The 23,536-nt window shown below is 36.8% G+C and overlaps 4 protein-coding genes and 1 non-coding gene across 5 annotated transcripts; 2 read left to right on the forward strand and 3 right to left on the reverse strand.

The window, feature by feature from the left end:
- Positions 1–340: 340 nt before the first annotated feature.
- On the forward strand, positions 341–8,521 carry LOC145639524 (phospholipase D gamma 1-like). Its single transcript, XM_081690783.1, has 10 exons — positions 341–2,663; positions 2,888–3,004; positions 3,877–4,071; positions 4,389–4,637; positions 4,720–4,788; positions 4,894–5,041; positions 5,813–5,961; positions 7,001–7,174; positions 7,354–7,551; positions 7,895–8,521. Exons 1-10 carry the CDS (start codon positions 900–902, stop codon positions 8,186–8,188), a joined length of 3,357 nt encoding a protein of 1,118 aa, XP_081546909.1. The 5' UTR covers positions 341–899; the 3' UTR covers positions 8,189–8,521.
- A 109-nt stretch (positions 8,522–8,630) lies between these two features.
- On the reverse strand, positions 8,631–11,090 carry LOC145639525 (uncharacterized). Its single transcript, XM_081690784.1, has 3 exons — positions 10,927–11,090; positions 9,692–10,306; positions 8,631–9,606 (listed from the first exon to the last, which is right to left on the reverse strand). The coding sequence occupies exons 2-3, from the start codon at positions 10,299–10,301 to the stop codon at positions 8,735–8,737; spliced, it is 1,482 nt and encodes a 493-aa protein (XP_081546910.1). The 5' UTR covers positions 10,302–10,306; positions 10,927–11,090; the 3' UTR covers positions 8,631–8,734.
- Positions 11,091–11,526: 436 nt separating this feature from the next.
- On the reverse strand, positions 11,527–15,631 carry LOC145639527 (peroxisome biogenesis protein 16-like). Its single transcript, XM_081690785.1, has 9 exons — positions 15,421–15,631; positions 14,090–14,147; positions 13,714–13,945; positions 13,329–13,624; positions 12,972–13,243; positions 12,822–12,863; positions 12,139–12,164; positions 11,984–12,045; positions 11,527–11,769 (listed from the first exon to the last, which is right to left on the reverse strand). Exons 1-9 carry the CDS (start codon positions 15,487–15,489, stop codon positions 11,708–11,710), a joined length of 1,119 nt encoding a protein of 372 aa, XP_081546911.1. The 5' UTR covers positions 15,490–15,631; the 3' UTR covers positions 11,527–11,707.
- A 111-nt stretch (positions 15,632–15,742) lies between these two features.
- LOC145639528 (ubiquitin-related modifier 1 homolog 2) lies at positions 15,743–18,989 on the forward strand. Its single transcript, XM_081690786.1, has 4 exons — positions 15,743–15,857; positions 17,876–17,951; positions 18,088–18,170; positions 18,653–18,989. The coding sequence occupies exons 1-4, from the start codon at positions 15,835–15,837 to the stop codon at positions 18,768–18,770; spliced, it is 300 nt and encodes a 99-aa protein (XP_081546912.1). The 5' UTR covers positions 15,743–15,834; the 3' UTR covers positions 18,771–18,989.
- Positions 18,990–19,128: 139 nt separating this feature from the next.
- TRNAL-AAG (transfer RNA leucine (anticodon AAG)) lies at positions 19,129–19,209 on the reverse strand. The gene has a single exon. It is a non-coding gene; the product is annotated as a tRNA-Leu (tRNA).
- Between the last annotated feature and the right edge of the window lie 4,327 nt (positions 19,210–23,536).

Raw genomic sequence — 23,536 nt, forward strand, 5'->3', positions numbered from 1 at the left:
GGACTTATCTCAGGTGAAATCCAACTATATTTCCTCATTTAACCATTTTATTTACCATTCCCAAAAATAACATAACTCATAACTTGGCGTCTTGGCACAAAGCACACGACATTACACATTGGTACGCCCAATATTTACCATTCCTTCAAATTATTTATGCCAAAAAAAAAAAAAAACTCAGAGTATTAAAAATCAAAGCATTTTGTGTCTGGTTGGCCACACTATGTAACCGTTTGTGATAAAACAAAGTAATCTTTATAAGGCTGATCAAGTAACCTTCATGACGCTGCCCGAGTAACCTTATAACATTGGCAAAATATCCTTTGTAATTGTAACAACCGAGAAACCAATAAATCTGAATTTGTTATACACCGTAGTCCGTACAACATTACACAAAAAAGTCAAAAACTATTTTCTTTAAAAAAAAGTCAGGACTTTTCCATGCGAAATCAAAACAGTATCTCTCTTCTTCTCCTTCCTCCCGTCTCTCTCCACCATCATTATTCCCTCTGTTTTCATCACTCTGAAAAATCCCTTTTTATTTCTTGATCTGAATCTAAGCTCAAGCATTCATAATCTTCACTTAATTCTAATCAAATTCACAAAAAAACCCAGCAATTTGGTTGGCTTTTCCATCGATTTTGAGGTAATGACATTCATTTCTGTTTATCAATTGCATGATCGTTTCTTGAACCCAGAATTACTTTGCTAAAACCCTAGAAATCTGAGAAATTAGATTCTGCATCGTACCCTTATTTTTGTATGATCTGTTGTTGTACTAATTATTAACAAACCCATTTTGCATAATTTTCTGGGAATTTTGTTTCATCTTGTAGTTTTGATGTATATGTATATCTAATTTGATTGAAACTTTGGAATCTGGGTTTGATTGATTGATTATGGATAATAGATATGGTTCTGGACCTCCATATCCTTATGGGTATCCACCCCCAAGTCAGCCATATCCACCACCCCAAATTTCTGAGGTTTACCCTCCACCACCACCCCAAATTTCTGAGGTATACCCTCCACCACCACCCCACAGTTCTGAGGCATACCCTCCACCACCATCCCACAGTTCTGAGGCATACCCACCACCACCCCACAGTTCTGAGGCATACCCACCACCCCCACATTCCCATTATCCATACCCGTATTCGCAACCGGCTTACCCGTATCCATATGCGCAACCAGCTTACCCGTATCCGCCACACCCGTATTCTCAACCTAGTTACCAAGTTCCACCTCCTAGACCTTACTCATTTTCAGGTCCTCTTCCCCAAACTACTGCACCTCCACCAAGTATACAGCATAGTAGTAGTTTTCAGTATGGTTCATCTCATTACCAATATCATCCTGATTCGAGTCCTTATCCGGCCCCTAATGCCCCTCCCTTGCTTCCTTCGCGGAGTAATAGCTTTAGTAGTTCCCATGGACATGATAATGTAGTGAGTGAGTTGCCGGATAGTAGTGGGGTTGGTGTTGGTAGTAGGCCTTCCAATGCTTCGATATACCCTCCTTTGGACGATCTAATGTCGGGTATGCGATTGTCTGATGTTCGCCCATCTGCCCCTGCCTCACCTCCTGCACCTTCTGTGCCTTCGATGGATAGTTTAGCTTTAACAACCCCTGCAAGTCCTGGTGGAGAGTTTGGTCATCATGGCAGCTTGCATGGGATACATGCTAGAAGTCCTAGTTGGGATAGTTGTTTTTCTTGTGTTGGTTCTCCAAGTTCTTCTAGTTTTGAGAGCGAAGGTATGCAGATTGTGCCCTCACAAAAAGGGTCTTTGAAAGTTTTGCTCTTGCATGGAAATTTGGATATATGGGTTTACGAGGCAAAAAATCTTCCGAACATGGACATGTTTCATAGAACGCTGGGTGATATGTTTGGAAGATTACCTGGGAATGTAACCAATAAAATTGAGGGCCATGTATCTCGCAAGATTACTAGTGATCCGTATGTGTCAATAATAGTATCCCACAGTGCTGTAATTGGGAGGACTTATGTGATCAGTAACGAAGAGAATCCTGTGTGGATGCAGCACTTCATTGTTCCGGTGGCACATTATGCTGCTGAAGTGCACTTCTTGGTCAAGGATAGTGATGTTGTAGGATCCCAACTCATAGGAAGTGTATCGATTCCTGTGGAACAATTGTATTTAGGGGCAAAAGTTGAGGGTACATATCCTATCCTTAATGCTAGTGGGAAGCAATGTAAGGCCGGAGCTGTCTTGAGCATTTCCATTCAATATACACCCATCAAGAATCTAAGTTCTTACCACCATGGAGTTGGTGCTGGCCCTGATTATCAAGGGGTTCCTGACACTTACTTTCCTCTTAGGAAAGGAGGAACAGTTTGTCTTTATCAGGATGCTCATGTTCCTGATGGCTGCCTTCCAGAATTTATGCTTGATCGAGGAATGAAGTATGTGCATGGAAAGTGTTGGCAAGACATATTTGATGCTATACGACAAGCAAGAAGGCTTGTTTACATTACAGGGTGGTCCGTTTGGCATAAGGTTAGATTAGTTCGTGATGGTGGAAATCATTCATCTGACTGCAGCCTGGGAGAGCTTCTTAGGTCCAAATCAGCAGAAGGAGTGAGAGTTCTGCTTCTTGTGTGGGATGATCCTACTTCAAGAAGTATATTGGGTTATAAAACGGTCAGTGGCTTCTCCCAACTTCACTCTTTAATCATATATATCCTATTAGTCTGATTTCTATCTTCTAAAATCTGGATGTAGTGGGCTTAATAGCAGATTTATGATTCGTTTGTTATCCAAATACCACTAATGATATTGTAGTAGGCATACTTTCTTGCAATTTTATGCTTGTTAATGTGTTCCTGAGTACTATTTCCATATCTTATGTATCTCTAATAGTTCAGGATGGAATTATGGCAACCCATGATGAGGAGACTCGTCGTTTCTTTAAGCATTCATCAGTGCAGGTGCTATTATGTCCTCGCGTTGGTGGAAAACGACACAGCTGGGTCAAACAAAGGGTAAATGCTACGTTCTTGGTTTTGTGGTTATGATGTTTGTGATGAAAATTTGTTTATTCTTTGGCCTGATAGTTGGCTCTGTCAGAATACATTGTTATTATTTTGAGTGTTGGAATATCATTGAGTTTGTATTGGTCATGTCTCCTGGGTGCCCTTTTTTTTCTGTTTTTGGGACAATGCCATAGTCTATGCTGTTTGGACTCTATTTCCACCTGCAAACACTTGTGTCAATTAGGAACGTTGAGAGTGCATTTTAGAAGAACTAAGAAAAAGAATATGGGAATTTAGGCACAAGTATAACTATTTCTCAGTTGAAATTAAATACAGGAAAAAGACACTAAAAGGTTGAATCCAGTCAGTCCTTTGGTAACATAAGTAAACCAACAATGACAGTCACCACCTGAGTCCATGCATGTATGTAACAGTCAATTTAAAGGTTATACTTTCCATTCTTTAATGGTTCTTGCAGTATTTTTCGACTACCATATTAACTTGGATCAATTTACTTTTTTACTATTTGGGCCTGACGTCTAGGACCCACCTAGTGGCAACTAAACTGAAACACCTATCACATTCTGTACTTGTAGTGTTTAAATTCTGAATTTAGTGCTGCACTTCTGCTTGCCAACCGGGTGAAGCTCATTTTAGTAGGTGGCTTATTTTGTTGAGAAATGGGAAGTGGATATTTGTATTTTAACCAACAGCACAATCTGGAATCAGCATCTTTTTTTACTTTTGTGGCAGAATTAAATAGGCTTGTTCAGGCCCATTTTTACGAGATTGTTATGGTTTTCCTATCTAAAATTTTCTATTTCCTCTAAAATTTTATGTATGAATTCAGTCTGAATATGCTGTTTTGTGTTTCCTTTTAGGAAGTTTCAACAATTTATACCCACCACCAGAAAACTGTGATAGTTGATGCTGATGCTGGCAATAATAGAAGAAAAATTGTTTCTTTTGTTGGCGGGCTTGATTTATGTGATGGGAGATATGACACTCCAGTCCATCCTCTGTTCAGAACCCAGGATACAGTACACAAAGATGACTATCACAACCCTTCATTCCAAGTAATTCTTAATAACTTCTCCATTTTTTATTGCTATACGGTCACTGGTTGCTATTAAACAGAAGACATAATGTCTGTTACGGCTGTAGATAAATTATGATGTGCTAAATGTTATATAGTAAAACACATATATCATAACAGGAGATGAAGAAAAAAAAAAGAGATTTTTGAACTTGCAATGAAATAACTTTTTTTTAGTATACCAAAGGGGAACAGAAGATTGGCATTTTGATGGGTTGAGGTTATGCTAATTTCATCTCTAAATTTCGTATAAAATTGGTGTGCTTTAATATGTTTTCTTGTGAAACTTTTGGACAGGGCAATACCACTGGCTGCCCAAGAGAACCGTGGCATGATTTGCATTGTAAAATTGATGGGCCTGCAGCATATGATATTCTTACCAACTTTCAACAACGATGGTTAAAAGCTTCTAAAGCACATGGGATCAAAAAGTTAAAAATACCTAGTGATGATTCATTACTGTTAATTGAACGCTTGCCTGACATTGTTGGTATATCTGATGTTCCTTGCCTTAGTGAGCACGACCCAGAATCTTGGCATGTACAGGTATCTTACACTAGTTTATTTCTGTTTCTGCATTTTCCACCTAAGGGTAAGACTGTAAGAGAACTAAAACAATTTATATCAGGTTTTTCGATCTATCGATTCCAGTTCTGTAAAAGCTTTTACGAAGAATCCTAAGGAAGCTACTAGCATGGTGAAGAAAACTTCCTGCCAAATCTTTTTTTTGGTTGTTTATTACCCCCCTTTACTTTTTCTTTTTAGGTGTTACTAAAGTCGATAAGCCACTTTGAATCTGTAGAATTTAGTCTGCGGGAAGAATGTTTTGATTGACATGAGCATACATACAGCATATGTGAAGGCTATTCGAGCTGCCCAACACTACATCTATATAGAGAATCAATATTTCATTGGTTCTTCTTATAACTGGAGTTCATACAGAGACTTGGGTAAGAATTACTTTTATTTAAACTAGCAAGGATGTATCTATAATATTTTGTCGTGTATTGCATTTGCTTCTGCTGCCTTGTTATTACAACTGATGTATTTCTATGCTGTTATTTCTTACCCTTTTTTTTTTTTTTTTTTTTTTTTTTTTTTTTTTTTTTTCTCATTTTTTTTTAATCAGTTGTACTACTACAGTACTCTGTATTAGTTCAGCTATTACTGTTTGTGCTCTTCCACAATTCTCATATCGAAAACAATTCTCATATGGAAATAATGTATTTCTTTGCTGCGGTTTTTGTTTATGATGGCCCATATGCTGGCATTGAATGTTGTGCTATGTGATCCCTCACATCCATTCAGTGGCCTGCCAAGTGTTATTGTTTCTATTCTGTGTACTATTGTGACTATACTTCTGATATGGCATGTATCAAAGGGCTAAATTGGTGGATGTTGTGTGGATTGGACATTACAGCTAGTAATGGTGGATGGTCTATGCTTGTGTGCGGGTTTTTGACAGCATTGTGATAGAGGAACCTTATAGAATACTGCTTGTCATGCCTGATTTGGCATTTTTACCTGGCTGTCTTTTCTTTATACAGTAATAAGAAAAAAAGTTTTCTATCACCCCTTACTCTATGTAATTTATTTTTAGAGTTTTGTAAAGGGTAGTGTCCGTGAGAAGAGGCTATTTGGAGATGTCTCTAGCTACAATGTAGTTCTGTGAATAATATCAACTCCTGTTGATTTTTTTTTTTTTTTGCCATTTGCTACAGGTGCTAACAATTTGATTCCCATGGAAATTGCTCTCAAAATTGCGGAGAAGATCAAAGCTCATGAGAGATTTGCTGCATATATTGTTGTCCCAATGTGGCCAGAGGGTGTTCCAACTGGCGCTGCCACTCAGAGGATTCTCTTTTGGCAGGTGAATTCAGTTTGTGACTTAGTTATTGTATAAGTATAAGCAGCTTCATTACCTCCCTACCCCCACCCTCCCTCTTTCTGTGGGAAGTGAGGTGGGAGATCACGATCTTCTGCAATAATAGAATTCTGATTTTTCCGTAATATAGTGTTGGATAGCTTCCACATGTACATATGGAGTGCAAATATTGGCACTATATTGTGAAATCATGAAAGGTCTGCTGCTGCAGCCTGTCATGAAGGTGTTCTAATTGAAATTTCAGATATGCAACACATTTGTATCTAGAAATATACAGCGGGGATATTCCATTTAAACCTGTTTACTTTTGCTCTTTTAAATTTGTTCTTCAGCTTTCAATTAGAGAATTCGTCTTTTTCACTAGGACATAGGGTGTCACAGAATTACTGTGAATCAAAAGGCCAAGGAATAGGTCTGGGAGTAAGATTTGAAGTGAAACATTTATATTTTAATCTTCTTTATCATCAAAGATACAAAAAAATGCTTTAACTCTCAGCTTTTGCCATTCTCCTGTGTCTCCATTCTGGCAGCCATAAACATCTGTAACCAACAGCTATGCTTCTCTTTGTTCGACAATGGCTACAATCCCACAATGGTAAATTGGTAATAATAGCATGTATACCTCCGGAAAATTAAAAAAGGAGGAGGGGGGTTGTCTTTAATCTCTCTACTTGTATAATTTGGTGGTCTCTTTGATTTTTTGGTAAGATACTTTCCCTTTCAACAGAACTTTGATTTTTAATTTTTATTTGTTCAGATTTTGGTAGGGAAGGAAAGGATAGAACTAAATCGTCCAGTTTCCTTAGAAGATAGAGAAGATTTCATGTTAAGGAAATTAGGCTTGACCACCCTTGAGACTTTGAGAGTGTTGCTTATTGTTGGTGTGTGGGCATTGTATTAATTTTGAGGATTAATCTGGGTTTTACTTACTGATTAAACAGAGTTCCATAATAGTTTTCTTTTTGCCCTCTTTGCCTGAACCCTATAGCTTAGTTAATTCAAAGATGAACAATTTTTGGTGCAGAACAAAACAATGCAAATGATGTATGAAACCATTTACAAGGCTCTGGTTGAAGTTGGCCTTGAGGAAGCTTATACGCCCTTAGATTACTTGAACTTCTTCTGTCTTGGCAATCGTGAAGCTCCAGATGGGAGTCCTGCCTCAGCTGGAGGTCCCCACCCTCCAAACAGTCCTCAGGTGGTCATTCATTTTCCCTTGAGACTACAGTTTTTTGTTCTGAATGACTATGTAGATTCAAGCAGTCATCATTTGTCTTCTGATTCTTTTGAACATTGACAAAGTTCTGCATTTCATGATTCTCTTTAAGCTCTGGTATTTTATCCCTCATGTCCATTGTTGCATCTGTGCATATATAGGCTATGTGTCAAAAGAGCCGAAGATTCATGATATATGTTCATTCTAAGGGCATGATAGTGGATGATGAGTATGTGATTTTGGGTTCTGCAAACATCAACCAACGGTCAATGGAGGGAACCAGGGACACAGAGATTGCAATGGGAGCCTACCAGCCTCATTACACCTGGGCCAAAAAATCAGCTCATCCTTTTGGACAGGTATGCCAAGTTCCAACCATCATACGAAGTATTATTTTAATGCCTCTGTGGTTTTATAGTAGGGTATCGTATAAGTATGGAACCATGTGCTGCAAATACTTGATTGGAGAAGATTAATTGACATGCTACTTGACCTTTGAAAATAATGAGTAGTTTTTTTTTTTTTTTTTTTTTTTTTTTTTTTTTTTTTTTGAATCATTTGTTTGAACTTCATAAATGATACAGTCAAAGATAAAGCCCAAGCTCAATACTCAAAAGGAATATTTGGTAGTGTACCATATGGAATAGTAAATATGTATATGATGTGCTGTTTTGCGAATAACTGATTATCTGTGTTCTGCAGATATATGGGTATAGAATGTCTCTTTGGGCTGAACATCTTGGACTTGTTGATGACTGCTTCACTGAACCAGAAACTATAGAATGTGTTAGAAAAGTGAGGGGTTTGGGAGAAATGAATTGGAGACAATTTGCAGCTCCAGAGGCCACCGAAATGAGGGGCCACCTCCTTAAGTACCCTGTTGAGGTTGATCGAAGGGGTAAGGTAAAATCTCTTCCTGGATGTGAAAATTTTCCTGATCTTGGCGGTAACATATGTGGCTCCTTCATTGGAATTCAAGAGAATCTCACCATCTGATGAACTTATTGCCACCACCTTGCAACAAATAACTATTCAGGTTTTCAACAGATTTAACAAATTTTGTGACTGAGACGGAAGTTATAGCTTAGAGGCTAGAGTTAAACTTTGATTTATACCAATAGCTTTATTTTTAACTTGTATGTTTTCCGAGGATGTAATTAAACATAGTGTTGTTAACATGGTTATCTGTAAAAGTGATGACTTAGTTTAATAATTCATCTTATAATCAAATTGTTTTTGTCTTTAAGGCACTTCTTTAACTATGACAATTTTTAAAAATGTAAAGTATTATACGTACATGAAATGTTATAAAAGTTGTTTTTTTTTTTTTTTTTTTTTTGAATATTTGAAGCAAATTTAACAAGATACAGCAAGATTGTCTAGTTTCACAACAGTGAATTCCAGCTATCAAAGGTTTGTGTTTAGCACCAATGCACCATGTTAAAATAAATGATCCAATATTGGAAAAATCTAGTAAATTTTAACAAATTTGACAACTTTACACTAAATGAGACAGTTTGAAACATAAATTGCTCAACTAGCTCAGGAGATATTTACAAGTTTAGCATGTTTAGTATTTGGGTCTATGTCCACCCGTAGTCCAAGCTTAGCTAGTTCAGGAACCTCCACAGTTCCTTGCATCTCCAAATCAGCCACCATCTGCTGGTTTTCGGCATTACCTTGCAGTATATTGCTTGCACACCATATGCCCCATTCCCTTAAGAAAGGATTGTCTTCATCAAGAACACATTGCTGTAAAAGAAGAATAATCCCATTCTTTTCTCTCACTTCATCTTGTACATACTTTCTTCCAAAAGAACAATTTGCAATGACTGCAACAATATCTCTTCTAAAGCCCTTGTATGGACACGCCTTTGATGGCTGAGAAGTAAGACCTTGATTCTCACCAGGTTTCATGGATTTCCTAATTGATGATGGTAGCTCAAGTTCACGGAGGAGAGATAAGAGCAAGTCCAAGAGGCCCCTCGATACCAATGAATCCACTGCATCCTCTGGAACTTCTTCAGTACCAGCAGCTTGAGGTTTCCCCTGTGCACATATATCTCTCAAAACAGTGAGTGAATATCCGAGGACATCACTGGTAGGAATGCCTGTAGGCAGACCAGATTCGCCTCTTGTGTAAAAGTCAACAGCTTTGACAGCTTTCTCAAATATGCCAAGAACAAATAAGGCAAGCTCAGAACCAACATGAATCTCCTTTAGTCGCTCATTCAAAATTTCGGAGAGGATGCGCAAAAGGAAAGCTAGTTCTGTAGTAAAATTTATACCTCTACTTTCATCATTGCCTAGATTATCAAGGCCACCATTTATACTCATGAATAATGCAGGGAAATGAGATTCCTCCAAACAAATTCTTGAAAGAATTATCTTTAGCCAGTCTTCTCCAAAACCAACTAGTAGAGATGTAAAAAAAACACCAATTAAAGACAAAACATCAATATATTTTGAAAGTTTAGAAGTTATGTCTTATGTGATTACCTTCTGACGCTGTCTGAATGATTTCTGCCATGATAGCCAATCCTGGAGTTCTACAAAGTTCAGGAAACAGTTTCATGCTTCCATCGCTACAAGTGTAAATAATCATACACAAAGGATCACAAGTTTCCCTCTTGCGGATTCTTGCAATTTTGAGAAACAACTCAGGGAAAAACTGGTCCCATATTGCACACTGGTGCTTCTCCCCAGCAAGTGAAACATTGGCAACCACCTGTAAGGCTGTACGTATAATTGCAACACCCGAATCATCAATATCAAACCCCACCACATCAATTGCACTAGAAACAACTCCAAGACCATTACAGTCAATGAACAAGTTCTGATTCTCAACCTCTCCTGCACAAAGGTTCCTAAGGAGGCGAAGAGACAACAATAGAAAATGATGTGCCGATGAATGAGGGATAGACTGTATTAACTGAAGTACAACTGGGAGTATACGCTTTGATGCAAGATCTGATCGACCATCCTCAGTTCTTGAAACCCCTATAAGACTTTGTAGGGCTTCATTCAACGTTGAAGAATTCGAAGCCTTTAACAAAGGCTGCAGAATATCTTCTGGTATGTATATTTCCCCAGACAATGCAGCATCCATTTTACCTACACAAATTTCCAAAATTTATACTATAATTAAAGTTTCTCAAATTCAATAATTATCAAACCAATCTCATGACTCAATCACACTACATTAATAAGGCAATGATAAAATATAAAATCCCATATTTTACAGAATATATCAACCATCAAATTCTGAAAATTATATCGTGCACTCGAGACCATGATACGCATTCTCTCCCCGAAGTCAACATAGATTATTGAAATGTTAAGATTATAATACATATTGATCAAATTAAGGGGCAATTAATTCCAAAATGCCCTAAAATTTCAATTTTGCAGGAGAAAGCTCTCTACTTTCCACTCTTGGCTATCCATAATCCAAGAAAATATCATTTATTATGACAAAGATCTTCAAATTTCATAGTTCAATCCTAATATTAAAGTGTTCTGCAATACATTAGCAACCAAATTTGATTCAATTATCACATAATTTTAGGGATATTTGATTCAATAATCAATTAAGCTCATAATTTTCTTTTCTAACAACAGAATCGCTGCTTATGATCCTTCATAATCTTAGTATTTAGAATCAATAGTTCAGATTTTCAACCCTAACCTAGATTGTGAAATTGATAGGATGATTACAAAAAGAAACAACTTACCTCAGAAGCTGCTTCAATGGGGGATACAGATATTTCAATAGAGAACGTCAAGCGCGCTTCAATGGAGAACGAAGTGAGAGAGACAGGAGGAGGAGGCAGGACTAAGCACTCATACTTGAAAATAGGAAATTCTATAAAAATTAGCACCCTAACCCCTAATTCTCTAACATCAAAACAATTTACGGTTTTTTGGTACAGTATTTGCGACTTAGATACTTGTAGTTACAATTTGGTAAAAGTATGGAGTATATGTACAATTATTCGACTTTCATACATAGATGTGAGTGTGTTACTTTTTGAGATGTTTTGATCATTTTAAAAGTGAGATTTTTTTTTGCAAAAAATATGACTGCAAAATAATTATACGAATTAAGCATTCTTCGTTCTAATTTGATTGGCATGTTTTGAGTTTTGCCACTATTCACATAAGTTTCTTTGACTTTATTTTGTAATTTAATCTTAACAAGTCATTTTTATGATATATCATAAATTTTTGATATTTCAAAGGTAGACGTTGAGACTAATCAAACAAAGATGTGTCAACTAAAATGAAACGGAAAAGTGATGGGATAAATAAAAACACGGAGTACATATGTTTATGGAGTCAATGATATCATATTATTTAAGTGATAGAATAAATAAAAATTCATTGGCAATAAATTAGAGCACTAATTATTGGTAAACCATACAAGATTGATTATTTATCATATACCATTTTTCTTACAAAATAAATAAATTTGATACAAAGATTGTCATCAAAACAGCAGCTTAATCTTCAGCACTATGATCCAGACATGTAAGTATACCGTGTCTGGGCTCCAAAGATCAGGTCGACTAGTTTTTCTGCATCAAGTAGAAATCATTAAAACGCATATTAGAATTTTTTCATAGCAGCAGAAGTCCACAACAATGATTATTCTATCCTATGTTATCCGTCTTCAACAATGTCACGAAGTTAGGATTGCATGAAAAAGCAAGTCATTTTTATGTTAAACAGAATAAATATAAGTGATAAAACTAAGTTCACAGGGAAACAGAAAATGAGATAAAATCACACCTGAGAGTAATCCAACAACAGGAATAGGTTCCAACACCTTTTGGGTACTTTCAAGCCGTCGTCTGTAAGCATAACACAAGCACAAACTGCTCAGATACATAATCATTTACTGTCAGAAAATTTTAAGAACATTACAGATGACTAAAACACCGAACCTGGTATAAGTGCAAAAGAATGGATCTCTCATAATATACAGTATTATGACATTGATCATCCAGAAGAATGGTGACATTGATCAAGACGTGACCCACAGGATTAAGTCAGGGTGGCTTAAATGGAGAGCGGCCACGGGAGTGTTATGCGACCGCAGCATTCCCTTAAAGTTGAAGGGAAAATTCTACAGGACTGCCATAAGACCAGTGTTGCTCTATGGTACAGAATGTTGGGCTTCTAAGAAAGAGCATATTAAAAAGATGGAGGTTACGGAAATGCGCATGTTAAGGTGGATGTGTGGAAACACTTTAAGAGATAGAATCAGAAATGAGGTTATTCGCAAGAAAGTAGGTGTGGCGGGCATTGTAGATAAATTAAGGGAAAATCGTCTGCGTTGGTTTGGACATGTAAGACGGAGACCCGAGGGTGCACCGGTGCGAAGAGTGGAAGAGTGGGACCATGGAGGGATTAAACGAGGAAGAGGGAGACCAAAGATGACTTGGTTGGAAGGAGTGAGGAAGGATATGAAGTGCATGGATTTACGTGAGGATGAAGTTTTGGATCGTAAGGGATGGAGGAGAAAGATTTATGTTGATGACTACACGGAATAATCAAATTTGGTTCATGTTAGCCGACCCCACTTTTGGGATTAAGGCTTTGATTGATTGATTGATTGATTGATTGATCTCATAATATACAGTGCCCACAATACTTTCCGCCGCCTTAGCTGCAATCCAACACACAACATTTCAATACTAAGCCGCCTTTAAGAAAGAGGTTGGTTAATTGATGATTACTGTATAAAAAAATGTTAAAATAGAGAAAAATTTATGACCTCGTCCTTCTCAGCTACAGAAAGATTAGTCTCTTTCTGTTCATTTGTCCCTTCTTTTGATTTTGTTGCTAGTGAGCTGACGCTTGAACTAACCAGGTCCACGGCTAGTGAAATGAGCCATGGTTTCCATGAACGAATCCCGTATTTTCTGATAAACCATACATAAATGAGAGGCCTCAAGATAAATAGTGTCTCCCCCATCAGAAACAAGCCGCCACAAAGACCCTTCTCTGACAATATCGAAGAAACTGTTGGCCTTTCAATCACTACAGCTGTAAAAAACAACACTTGAATAACTTTAATTTTTCAGTTATGAAATGATAAGAACCAAACTTAAAGTTCCAGATCAGTAAATACTTGGAGTGCTTGTGATTACTCCTGGCTGTTGGGTCCTTCTAAGCCATGTTGGATCATAAACCATCCTAGCATTTTCTCCAAACCTATTCAATGCGGCAAGTGCCTTCCCTTCACGATTCCATGGATTTTGAACGTATTGATTGTTGAGGTATGCAGGCCTCAGATCTCCACCAGGTTTTGCCAAATCTCCAGGATTATTTTGAGGATTTGGGGGATCATCAATGTTTGGTGTTTCACCACCGTGTAAAAGCATCTTGTAGCCACTATCTCGAAACAATGCTAATCTCAGCAAAGCCCTAAAGCAAATTGCACACACTATATCAGCCATGTATAAAATCAATAGGATATGCAGGTACAGAAGATGAAGAGCTGCACACAAACTTACTTAGAGGCCTCTGTAATCAAGATAAAGTTCCACTTTTTGTCATCTCCATACAACTGCTGCGCCACAACTTCAACCAATGTCTCTGCTTCCTTCAAAGCAGATATACACAATGAAAAAGGAAATGATGATGATGATGATGATGATGATGTGGGCACTCGCCATTGTGCTGGTGTTGGTGTTGTCTCAATTATATGTTCATTGATTGCTGTAAGTATACCCAATATCGAAGTGACTGTATGCAAATCATCAAACATTATCTCATTAGAAGACCACTTGATATATCCTAGCAAAAGGCAGCGAGGAGCGTAAACCGCACCAAAAGCAATTGGTAAAAGCTAGTGAGAAGAACTTAAAGGTTACCAAAGTTTCACAAAACCTGCTTCTGGCCCAATTTCTGAAGCAGAAAAGCGTTCAGGAAGAAGCCATGTCAATCCCTACACAAAGGTGAAGAAGAAAGACATCAGAAGTTCAGAACACAAAAACCAAGTGACAAACCACAGTATTCGTTATCACTTGTACTTGATTTCTAAGGAAAAGAATAAGGACAGATGAAGATAGTGTCAAAATACAGGACAAACTCAGCCCTTCATCAGCCAGTCAATTAGTGGACAAGGAAAAAATGTTCTTCATTATAAAAGCAATAAGCAATGAGTGGCAAAGAAAGAAAAAAGTTCTTCATTATACGGATCATATTGTTAATGAGCAACGAGTGCAAGGGTAATACTCATGATTGTATATACATATTTTGGATCCAAGACGAGTAAAAGATTTTGTGACACACAATTGTGAACTGGATACATATTGCACTGAGTGAATGTCTTATATGGGGATAAAGAGATAATTTACATATAAATTACTTCGTTAAACCAAGTAAATTTGACTAACAGAACACCGATAACCATTATACTTCTGATACTAGAGTGGTTGGAAACTCGGAGCCTGCAACAAGTACCACCAGCATCACTGATTCTACAAAGCATATTGTTTTTCAATGCTGCTCCAGGGAGTCAATACAAGACCTTGAATGCCATTCAGACATGATACAGCATACAAATATGATCCCTAACCTGAATTCCCCAGCTGATAATCCATCTATATATCAACTAAACTCGGATAATCCACTGATGATGATGAAACAAGGGCTCAAAATTATTCATCTATATATCCACTAAACTAGAACAATCCACTCGTATTTGATGAAAAAAGGGCTCAAATTATTCATCTAAATATCAACTAAACTCGAACAATCCACTCGTATTTGTTACTCCTACACAACTTCCATACAGACAGTAAAATATCGATATACACTAATACAGCGCCTACGCACGCGCACACACAAACACCAACACACCTGCCGGCTGCCAACACTTCTGACTATATAACCCAAGCCTACCAAATCCTAAAGCTTCAATAATCACATCAAATTTAATACAATATACTCAATTTATTAATAACAATATATATCCCAATCAAAATTCACACAGCTAATTAGGTAATTATATACTCCAACAAATTTCTGAGAATTTACAATCTCAGACCACACAATCATAAATAAAAGACCAATGCACAAACCTGCAACATAATCACATAAAGTTTCGTCCTTTTCAGCTAAACTTTGCTAAAATTGCAAAACCCATGATCCCAAAAGTTCCTACTTGTTAAAATATTCAACAATTTAGCAACAAAAATTACAAAAATCACACTTACATTAGCAAGAGATTCCAAGGAATGGACGTAATCTTTGTTTTGGCGAACCCAATTCTTGTAAGCCTCCATTTTCACCAAAAACTTACAAATTTAATTGACCCCCCAAGAAAGAATTACTAATTTTGTAAGAAATTGAAGACGAAACCCTAAATCGAACTCACTGAGTCATCTACCTCCAATTGCAAATCTGCAATACTTCCAAATTCCCAATTCTATTACAACTGTACAATTAAATTTTTTTTATTTTTAATTTTGATTTAATTAATTCCCTTTCAGGGGTATATTGGTCTTTCTTTATTTGCACATGAGTATGTAGGTTGGTGCAAAACCGACGTCGTTTAGTAGCAGGGTAAGACCAACGCTAAAACCCTGCAAAAGTATCAAGCTTTCATTTCATTTTCTTCTCAACTCATCATGCAACTCACTCTTGAATTTGGGTATTTTCTCTATCTTTAATTAGATTTCTATTTTCACTTTTTTTTTTTTTTTTCATGGCTAATTATGTTATTTTTCATGTTTCCCTAAAATCTTTAGTCTTAAATAGAATTAGTGATTATTGAATCATGAAAAATAGTAGAGAGTTATGGAATTGATTTTCTTGTATAACGGTATATGAAATTTGATTATTGAAATTTTAGGAATTTATGAAGATTAAGGTTATATGTCAAATTGTATTGTTTCTTGTCAAATTGCATTGGTTATATTGGTTAGATTAGGGCCATAATCATGGAAATGGTATGAACAATTTTTGGAAGTGCTTATTCTTTGCTGTAGGTTTGTTGGCAACCGATTGCTTCATAAATGTTAGCTTCGCGCTTGCATCTTTGTTGTAATTGGCGATGAATAGATACAAGAATGTATTAATAGGAACCCCTTTTTTGTTAATTGTATGATTGGAACTGCTTGAGATAAATAGCTACTCCCGTACTTCATTTGTCTTTTAAATATTGCCCTGTCTCCAATTTTCACTCTATTTAGAGTTGTATTGAGTGGGAAGGTAGAATTGTTTGGGGATGATAAATAGAGAACAATTGTGGGTCCATGCCATCTAATTTGGAGATGGGGGCAATCTTTTTGTGATGACCCAAACAGAAAATCAGGGAAATCTTTAAGGGACGATAAACATATATTTGGAGTGATCAAGTGTTGTAGAAAAATACTTCGTAGTTTGTAGCAATACCTATGTTCATGGCTTATTTTCCTGGAAGGCTAGAACATTGGAATTGAAGTGCAATTGAAGATTAATACCTTATCCAATTAGCCAAAGTAGTGTGAGATCTCATGTGAAGAATATGTTCATTAGGTTAGGTACTCAAGAATCCCAAGGATGTGGAGAATGGCTCTACACGTGGTATATTTGAATGTAAACATCAGATAAGTCGTATGGAAGTTGATTAGAAGTACATATATGATATTTTGATGTATAGGTGAATCTATGTTCCATCTGTGTTGCACGCTGAGCATTGTATAGAGTCTCGGCCACATTGTAAAGCTTTTTGAACTTAACATGACCTAGATGTTAGGCCACAACAGCCACGAACCATCTATATTTACCATAAAAGTGGTTTCAGGCTAAATATCTTGTTTTCGATCGCATCCAAAACTCAAAACCTTGCTGTGCAATCTGGACGACCAATTTCATGATTGATTGAGTCTCTCTAATGTTTAGAAAAGTGGGTAGAGTATGGGGTAGAGAAAATTAAATGGATTGGCTGGAGTTATGTGATGTATTCGCAGAGACAGTTCTATATACTTTGATATAGGGAGGTTTAAATTTATTGAAGGCGTCCTTAGCTGAAAGATTCCAGCCAGAGCATTAGTGTGGCTGCCGGGGCATAGCAACCCTTTACATTTTCAAGTGTGGCTAGAGTGAGATATTGAATCTCCAGCCTTATAAATTTTCAGAGTGAGGGACTGAATCTTTGTGAATTGTGTGGAATTTAGGATCTGTACTTTTAGTCTTTTACAGTTTTAGGCTTAGCTACAAGGTTTATGCTGTATTAACTTTTAACTTTTGACATAGCAAATGTGAAGTACTTACTAGTCAGGTATTTTTATCTTAACTTTTGGTCAGTTTAATGTTCATGTTTCAGTCAAATCTATGCTGTGACGTTTAATAAGCTATGCCTGCTGGAAAGATGCTTTCTTGTTTAGAGATGTCTAATCCCTATTTATAGATGCTTTATGTTGCCATTCACTCGTTTATACCATTTTCTGTAATTTTCAGTAACTTGTTTGAGATATCAGTCAAATTACAGATTTGGATTTATATACTTCTCCGTTGTGTTGCGAAAGGTCTTTTGACTCAAATCACTTGATTTTTGTTTTTCTTCCTTATAATATATCTAGAATATATTTTCTTTTATGTGATATTTTCTGCATAGAACACTATCCGTGGTCTTCTTTTATGCATTATCTCTTAACTTTGGTCTCATAATGGTGGCTTTCTGTGAAGAGGGGGCCTAGAGCTTTTGTGCGAATCCAAAAAGGTCCACCATGTCAATGTCAACCTATCAGATGGAGAAGAGAAAGTGAGTTTTTAATTGACACCTTCCATCTTCAAAAAGTATTTTGTAAAAGAAAAGGAAATCGGGGAGAATGAGAATTACAAATGCTAGTGTAAGTTTTGATTTGCTTCAATTGACCTGCTTTTCATGTTATTTGCAGCTAACCATGAAAAGATTGCTGTCATGGGTTAAAACAAATCTTATAAAAGAGAGGCCTGAGATGTTTATGAAAGGAGATACTGTGTAAGCTCGGAAATATTTTCCCTTTCTTAACTGTAGTTATTACTCCATACTTAGCATATTAGCGTGTCGTATCATTAGCTATATTCCACTTTCTGATGAGAAGATCTATCTGATTGGTCTGGCCTAATTGAATGGGTTTTGGCAGAATTTCTGCCCTGACCTGAATCATCAGTTTCAGCCAAAATTAGTCATTGGCTAGCTTGGTCTAATCTGTCCTGCACTGATTTTACTGGCTTTGGGCATGGGCTAGAATTTCAGGCCCTGATAAAATTTATTCAGGCCAAAGCCTGTCCTTGTTCATGTTCACCTCTGCTGTTGAGTACCGAGGCTAAAGTCAGTGAATCAAGACTAATAATTTGTTGTTAGTTTGTTACATTGCTTACATGTGAATTTTACTAGTATGAGTCTTTATGGCAATAGCTAAAAATATCTCGTAGCACATTTCTGTTGACGTCTAATAAAGTCAGAACATTCAACTGCAGGAGACCCGGAGTTCTTGTTCTAGTGAACGACTGTGACTGGGAGCTTAGCGGTCAGCTTGACACTACACTTGAAGAGAAAGACGTGGTAGTCTTTATATCTACCTTGCACGGTGGCTAATGCTAACACTAATATTAATACCAATACCTGTGTTCTGTTTTCTACTTGATCATAAGACAAACATTGTTAGAGAGTATATTTCATTAAGATGTATCCTACGAAATTGGAGATAGTGATCAATTTCCCTTGTACTGTTTACTGATTATTAGTTTTTTACTGCTACTAAAGGTATACAAATCAATGAAGTGGCACGGTGTTTTGACGCCACATTTTGCTCGAGTGTTTTGTGTAATTATCAATTTTCATTTTATTCTTGTGATAAACTATGAATTTCCCATTTCCACTCATTCAAAGAAGTGTGTGTTAACTTGGAATGTAGAAAAAAAAATCAGCTATCTTCAAAAAAAAAAAGAGAATTTGTTGAGAGTGGGATTTGAACCCACGCCCTTTCGGACCAGAACCTTAATCTGGCGCCTTAGACCAACTCGGCCATCTCAACGTTATGATCAATAATTTCTCAAGAGAGTATTTAAAACAATACAACCTTTAACCTTTTAAAACTTATAGTACAAATCCATACTTTTTGTTAATTAAATTTGACACACATTATTTTGTTTTACAATTACTATAATGCATGTACCCCATCCCACCTCGATGTGATAAAAAACTGGCCGGGCTTACGCATAAAATTTTGTGTCCAACCCGTAAAATTATGTCAGACTTTTTTGGTTTTTGAACCAAAAAAAAAAACATTTTTAGCTTTGTCCAAACCTTTATTTTTTTGGGTTGAGCTAGTGGGCCAAAAAAATACTACTCCGTAAATAATAGAAAAAGATTATACAAATAGGTTTTTTTTTTTTTTTTTTTTTTGCCTAATTTAGTATTTCTTGTCAAGTAAATGAAGACTATATTCTTAAAAAAAGTTAACCTCAAATACTTTTTTTTTAAGTAATTAACTAATTATATGTAGAGCTGTCAATTCGGGTCAACGGGTTGACTTTGGGTCGGGTAAGAGTGGGTCGGGCCAACTCGGGTCGGGTCAATTCGGATTAATTTCATAACCTATGCGGGTCGAGTTTGGGGTCATGCTTGAGTCGGGTCACGTCGGATCATACTTCTTATCGGCTTTGGGTCAGGTTAATAACAAGTCGGGTTACATTCGGGTCAAGTGAACAATAGGCCGGGTTTAATTCGGGTTTTCACGGGTTAAAACGGGTTAGGGTAATTTTCGGGTTCGTGTCGGGTTTGGTTCAAGTCAATAATTTGCGAGTTAGAATCAGGTCGGGTCATTCTCCGGTTTGAGTCGGGTTCGGTTCAAGTCAATAATTGCGGATTATAATTAGGTCGGGTTATTCTTGGGTTTAAGTCGGGTTCGGTTCAAGTCAATAATTTGCAGGTTATAATCAGGTTGGGTCATTTCCAAGTCGGGTCATTCTCGGATTCAAGTCGGGTTATGTTAAAGTCAATAATTTGCTGGTTACAATCAGGTCGGGTCATTTCCAAGTCAGGTCATATTCAGGTTCAACTAACTATAAATAAATAATTATCATTTTTATCAAGCTAATTATTTCCTTTGACTATAATATATATGACAATATACTAGGGAACTATAGTCTATAATTTAGGAAGATAATTGTCTTCTTTGACCATACAACAACTATATACTATATTTAACTCTTAAATTTGAGAATGATGCTCCTTTCTTTTGCTGGCCTAGACCAACTTAAATTGGTTGTTTAACTTGGCCGTTGTAAACCGGTAAATCGGTGCAAGTTGTAAACCGGTAAATTGGCCGTTTAACAGCAAATTGGATCGTTCCACACACCCAATTGGACTCCCGTAAGATATTAAGGACCATAGTAAACATTTTGCCAATTTTTATTTCCGGGCAAAAAAAGTCAAAAGATTCAAAAATTGAAGACTAATATCCACGCTTTTTGAGTAATTTTAGAGGTTTCAGGGCCCAGTCTAGAAAATGTTTGATATTTTAGGGGATTTATCTCGGGGTCATATAATGCCGTTTGGAACCATATATGATCATTATATGTTGTCATAATTGTTCGTAGTATGCTTGAGTTAATGTAATCCTTGCAAGTGATAAACCGGTAAATTGGCCGTTTAAAGGCAATTTGGATGGTTCCACCAACCCAATTGGACTCCCATAGGGTATTAGGGACCATGGTAAACATTTCAACAATTTTTATTTTCGGGTGAAAAAAAGGTCAAAAATTTTCAAAATTGAAGACTAATACCCACGTTTTTTGAGAAATTTTGGAGGTTTCGGGACCCGGTGTCGAAAAGTCTTGAAATTCTAGGAGATACATCTCGGGGTCATTTAATGTCGTTTGGTACTATATATGATCATTATTTGTACTGTTCTCATAAATGTTCGTGGTAGGCTTGAGTTAATGAAATCAGTGAAAGTTATAAACCGGTAAATTGACCATTTAAAGGCAAATTTGATGGTTCCACCCACCTAATTAAACTACCGGATGGTATTAAGGACCCAGATAAACATTTCAGAAATTTTTATTTTTGGGCGAAAAAAGTCAAAAATTTCCAAAATTGAAGGCTAATGTCCATGCCTTTTGAGAAATTTTAAAAGTTTCGGGGCCCGGTGTTGCAAAGTCTTGAGATTTTATGGAATATATCTAGGGGTCATATAATGCCGTTTGGACCCATATATGATCATTATATGTTGTCATAATTGTTCGTAGTATGCTTGAGTTAATGAAATCCTTGCAAGTGATAAACCGGTAAATTGGCCGTTTAAAGGCAATTTGGATGGTTCCACCAACCCAATCGGACTCCCTGAGGGTATTAGGGACCATGGTAAACATTTCGACAATTTTTATTTACGGGCGAAAAAAGTCAAAAAATTCCAAAATAGAAGACTAATATCCTCGCTTTTTGAGAAATTTTAGAGGTTTCGGGGTCCGGTGTCGCAAAGTCTTGATATTTTAGGAGATACAACTGGGGGTCGCCGTTTGGAACCATACATGATCATTATATGTTGTCATACATGTTCATGGTAGGCTAGAGTTAATGAAATCCGTGCAAGTTGTAAACCGGTAAATTGGCCTTTTAAAGGCAAATTAGCAGCTCCACCAACCCAATTGGACTCATGGAGGGTATTAGGGACCTTGATAAACATTTCAGCAAATTTAACTTCCGGAAGAAAAAAAGTCAAAAAATTCCATAATCGAAGGCTAATATCCATGCTTTTTGAGAAATTTGGGAGGATTTGGGGCCCGGTGTCGAAAAGTCTTAAAATTCTTGGGGATACATCTCGGGGTCATATTATGTCGTTTGGAACCATTTATGATCATTATTTGTTGTGATAAATGTTAGTGGTAGGCTTGAGTTAATGAAATCGGTGCAAGTTGTAAACCAGTAAATTGGCCGTTTAAAGGCAAATTGGATGGTTCCACCCACCCAATTAGACTACCGGAGGGTGTTAAGGACCATGGTAAAAATTTCAACAATTTTTATTTTAGGGCGAAAAAAAGTCAAAATTTTCAAAAATTGAAGGTTAATGTCCACGCTTTTTTAGAAAATTTCAAAGTTTCGGGGCCCGGTGTCGAAAAGTCTTGAGATTTTAGAAAATACATCTGGGGTCATATAATGCCGTTTGGAACCATGTATGATCATTATATGTTGTCATAGATGTTCGTGGTAGGCTTGAGTAAATGAAATCCGTGCAAGTTGTAAACCGGTAATTTGGCCGTTTAAAGGCAAATTGGACGGTTCCACCAACCCAATTGGACTCCTGGAGGGTATTAGGGATCTTGATAAACATTTCGCCAATTTTAACTTTCGGAAGAAAAAAAGTCAAAAAATTCCAAATTTGAAGGCTAATATCCACGCTTTTTAAGAAATTTTGGAGGATTCGGGGCCCGATGTCAAAAAGTCTTGAAATTCTAGGGGATACATATCGGGATCATATTATGCCGTTTGGAACCATTTAAAATCATTATTTGTTGTCATAATTGTTCATGGTAGGCTTAAGTTAATGAAATCGGTGCAAAGTTGTAAACCGGTAAATTGGTTGCATGTTTAAAGGCAAATTGGATGGTTCCTACCACCCAATGGGACTCTCGGACAATATTAAGAATCATGGGAAACATCTCGGCAATTTTTGTTTCCAAGCGGAAAAAAAAGTCATAAATTTCAAAATTGAAGGCTAATATCCACGCTTTTTGAAAATTTTTGGAGGATTTAGGGTCCAGTACAGTGTCAAAAAGTCTTGTAATTCAAGGGGATACATCTCGGGGTCATATAATGCCGTTTGGAACCATTTAAGATCATTATTTGTTTTCATAAATGTTCGTGGTAGGCTTGAGTTGATGAAATCGGTGCAAGTTGTAAACCAATAAATTGGTAATTTAAAGGCAAAGTGGATGGTTCCACTCACCCAATGGGAGTCCCGTGCGGTATTAGGGATCATAGGAAACATTTCGGCAAATTTTATTTCCATGCTGAAAAAAGTCAAAATTTTTGAAATTGAAGGCTTATATCCACGTTTTTTGAGAAATTTTGAAAGATTTGGGGCCCGGTGTCGAAAAGTCTTGAAATTCTAGGGGATACATCTCGGGGTAATTTAATGCCGTTTGGAACCGTATATGATCATTATTTGTTGTCATAAATGTTCGTAGTATGCTTGAATTAATGCAAATTGGATGGTTCCACCCACCCACCCAATTGGACTCCCGGAGGGTTTAAGGGACCATTGTCAGTAATTTTTATTTCCACGCGAAAAAGTCAAAATTTTCAAAATTAAAGGCTAATATCCACGATTTTGGAGAAATTTTGGAAGATTCGGGGCT

Source organism: Chenopodium album, chromosome 7 (genome assembly GCF_948465745.1).
Source record: "Chenopodium album chromosome 7, dcCheAlbu1.1, whole genome shotgun sequence".
Lineage (NCBI taxonomy): Eukaryota > Viridiplantae > Streptophyta > Magnoliopsida > Caryophyllales > Amaranthaceae > Chenopodium > Chenopodium album.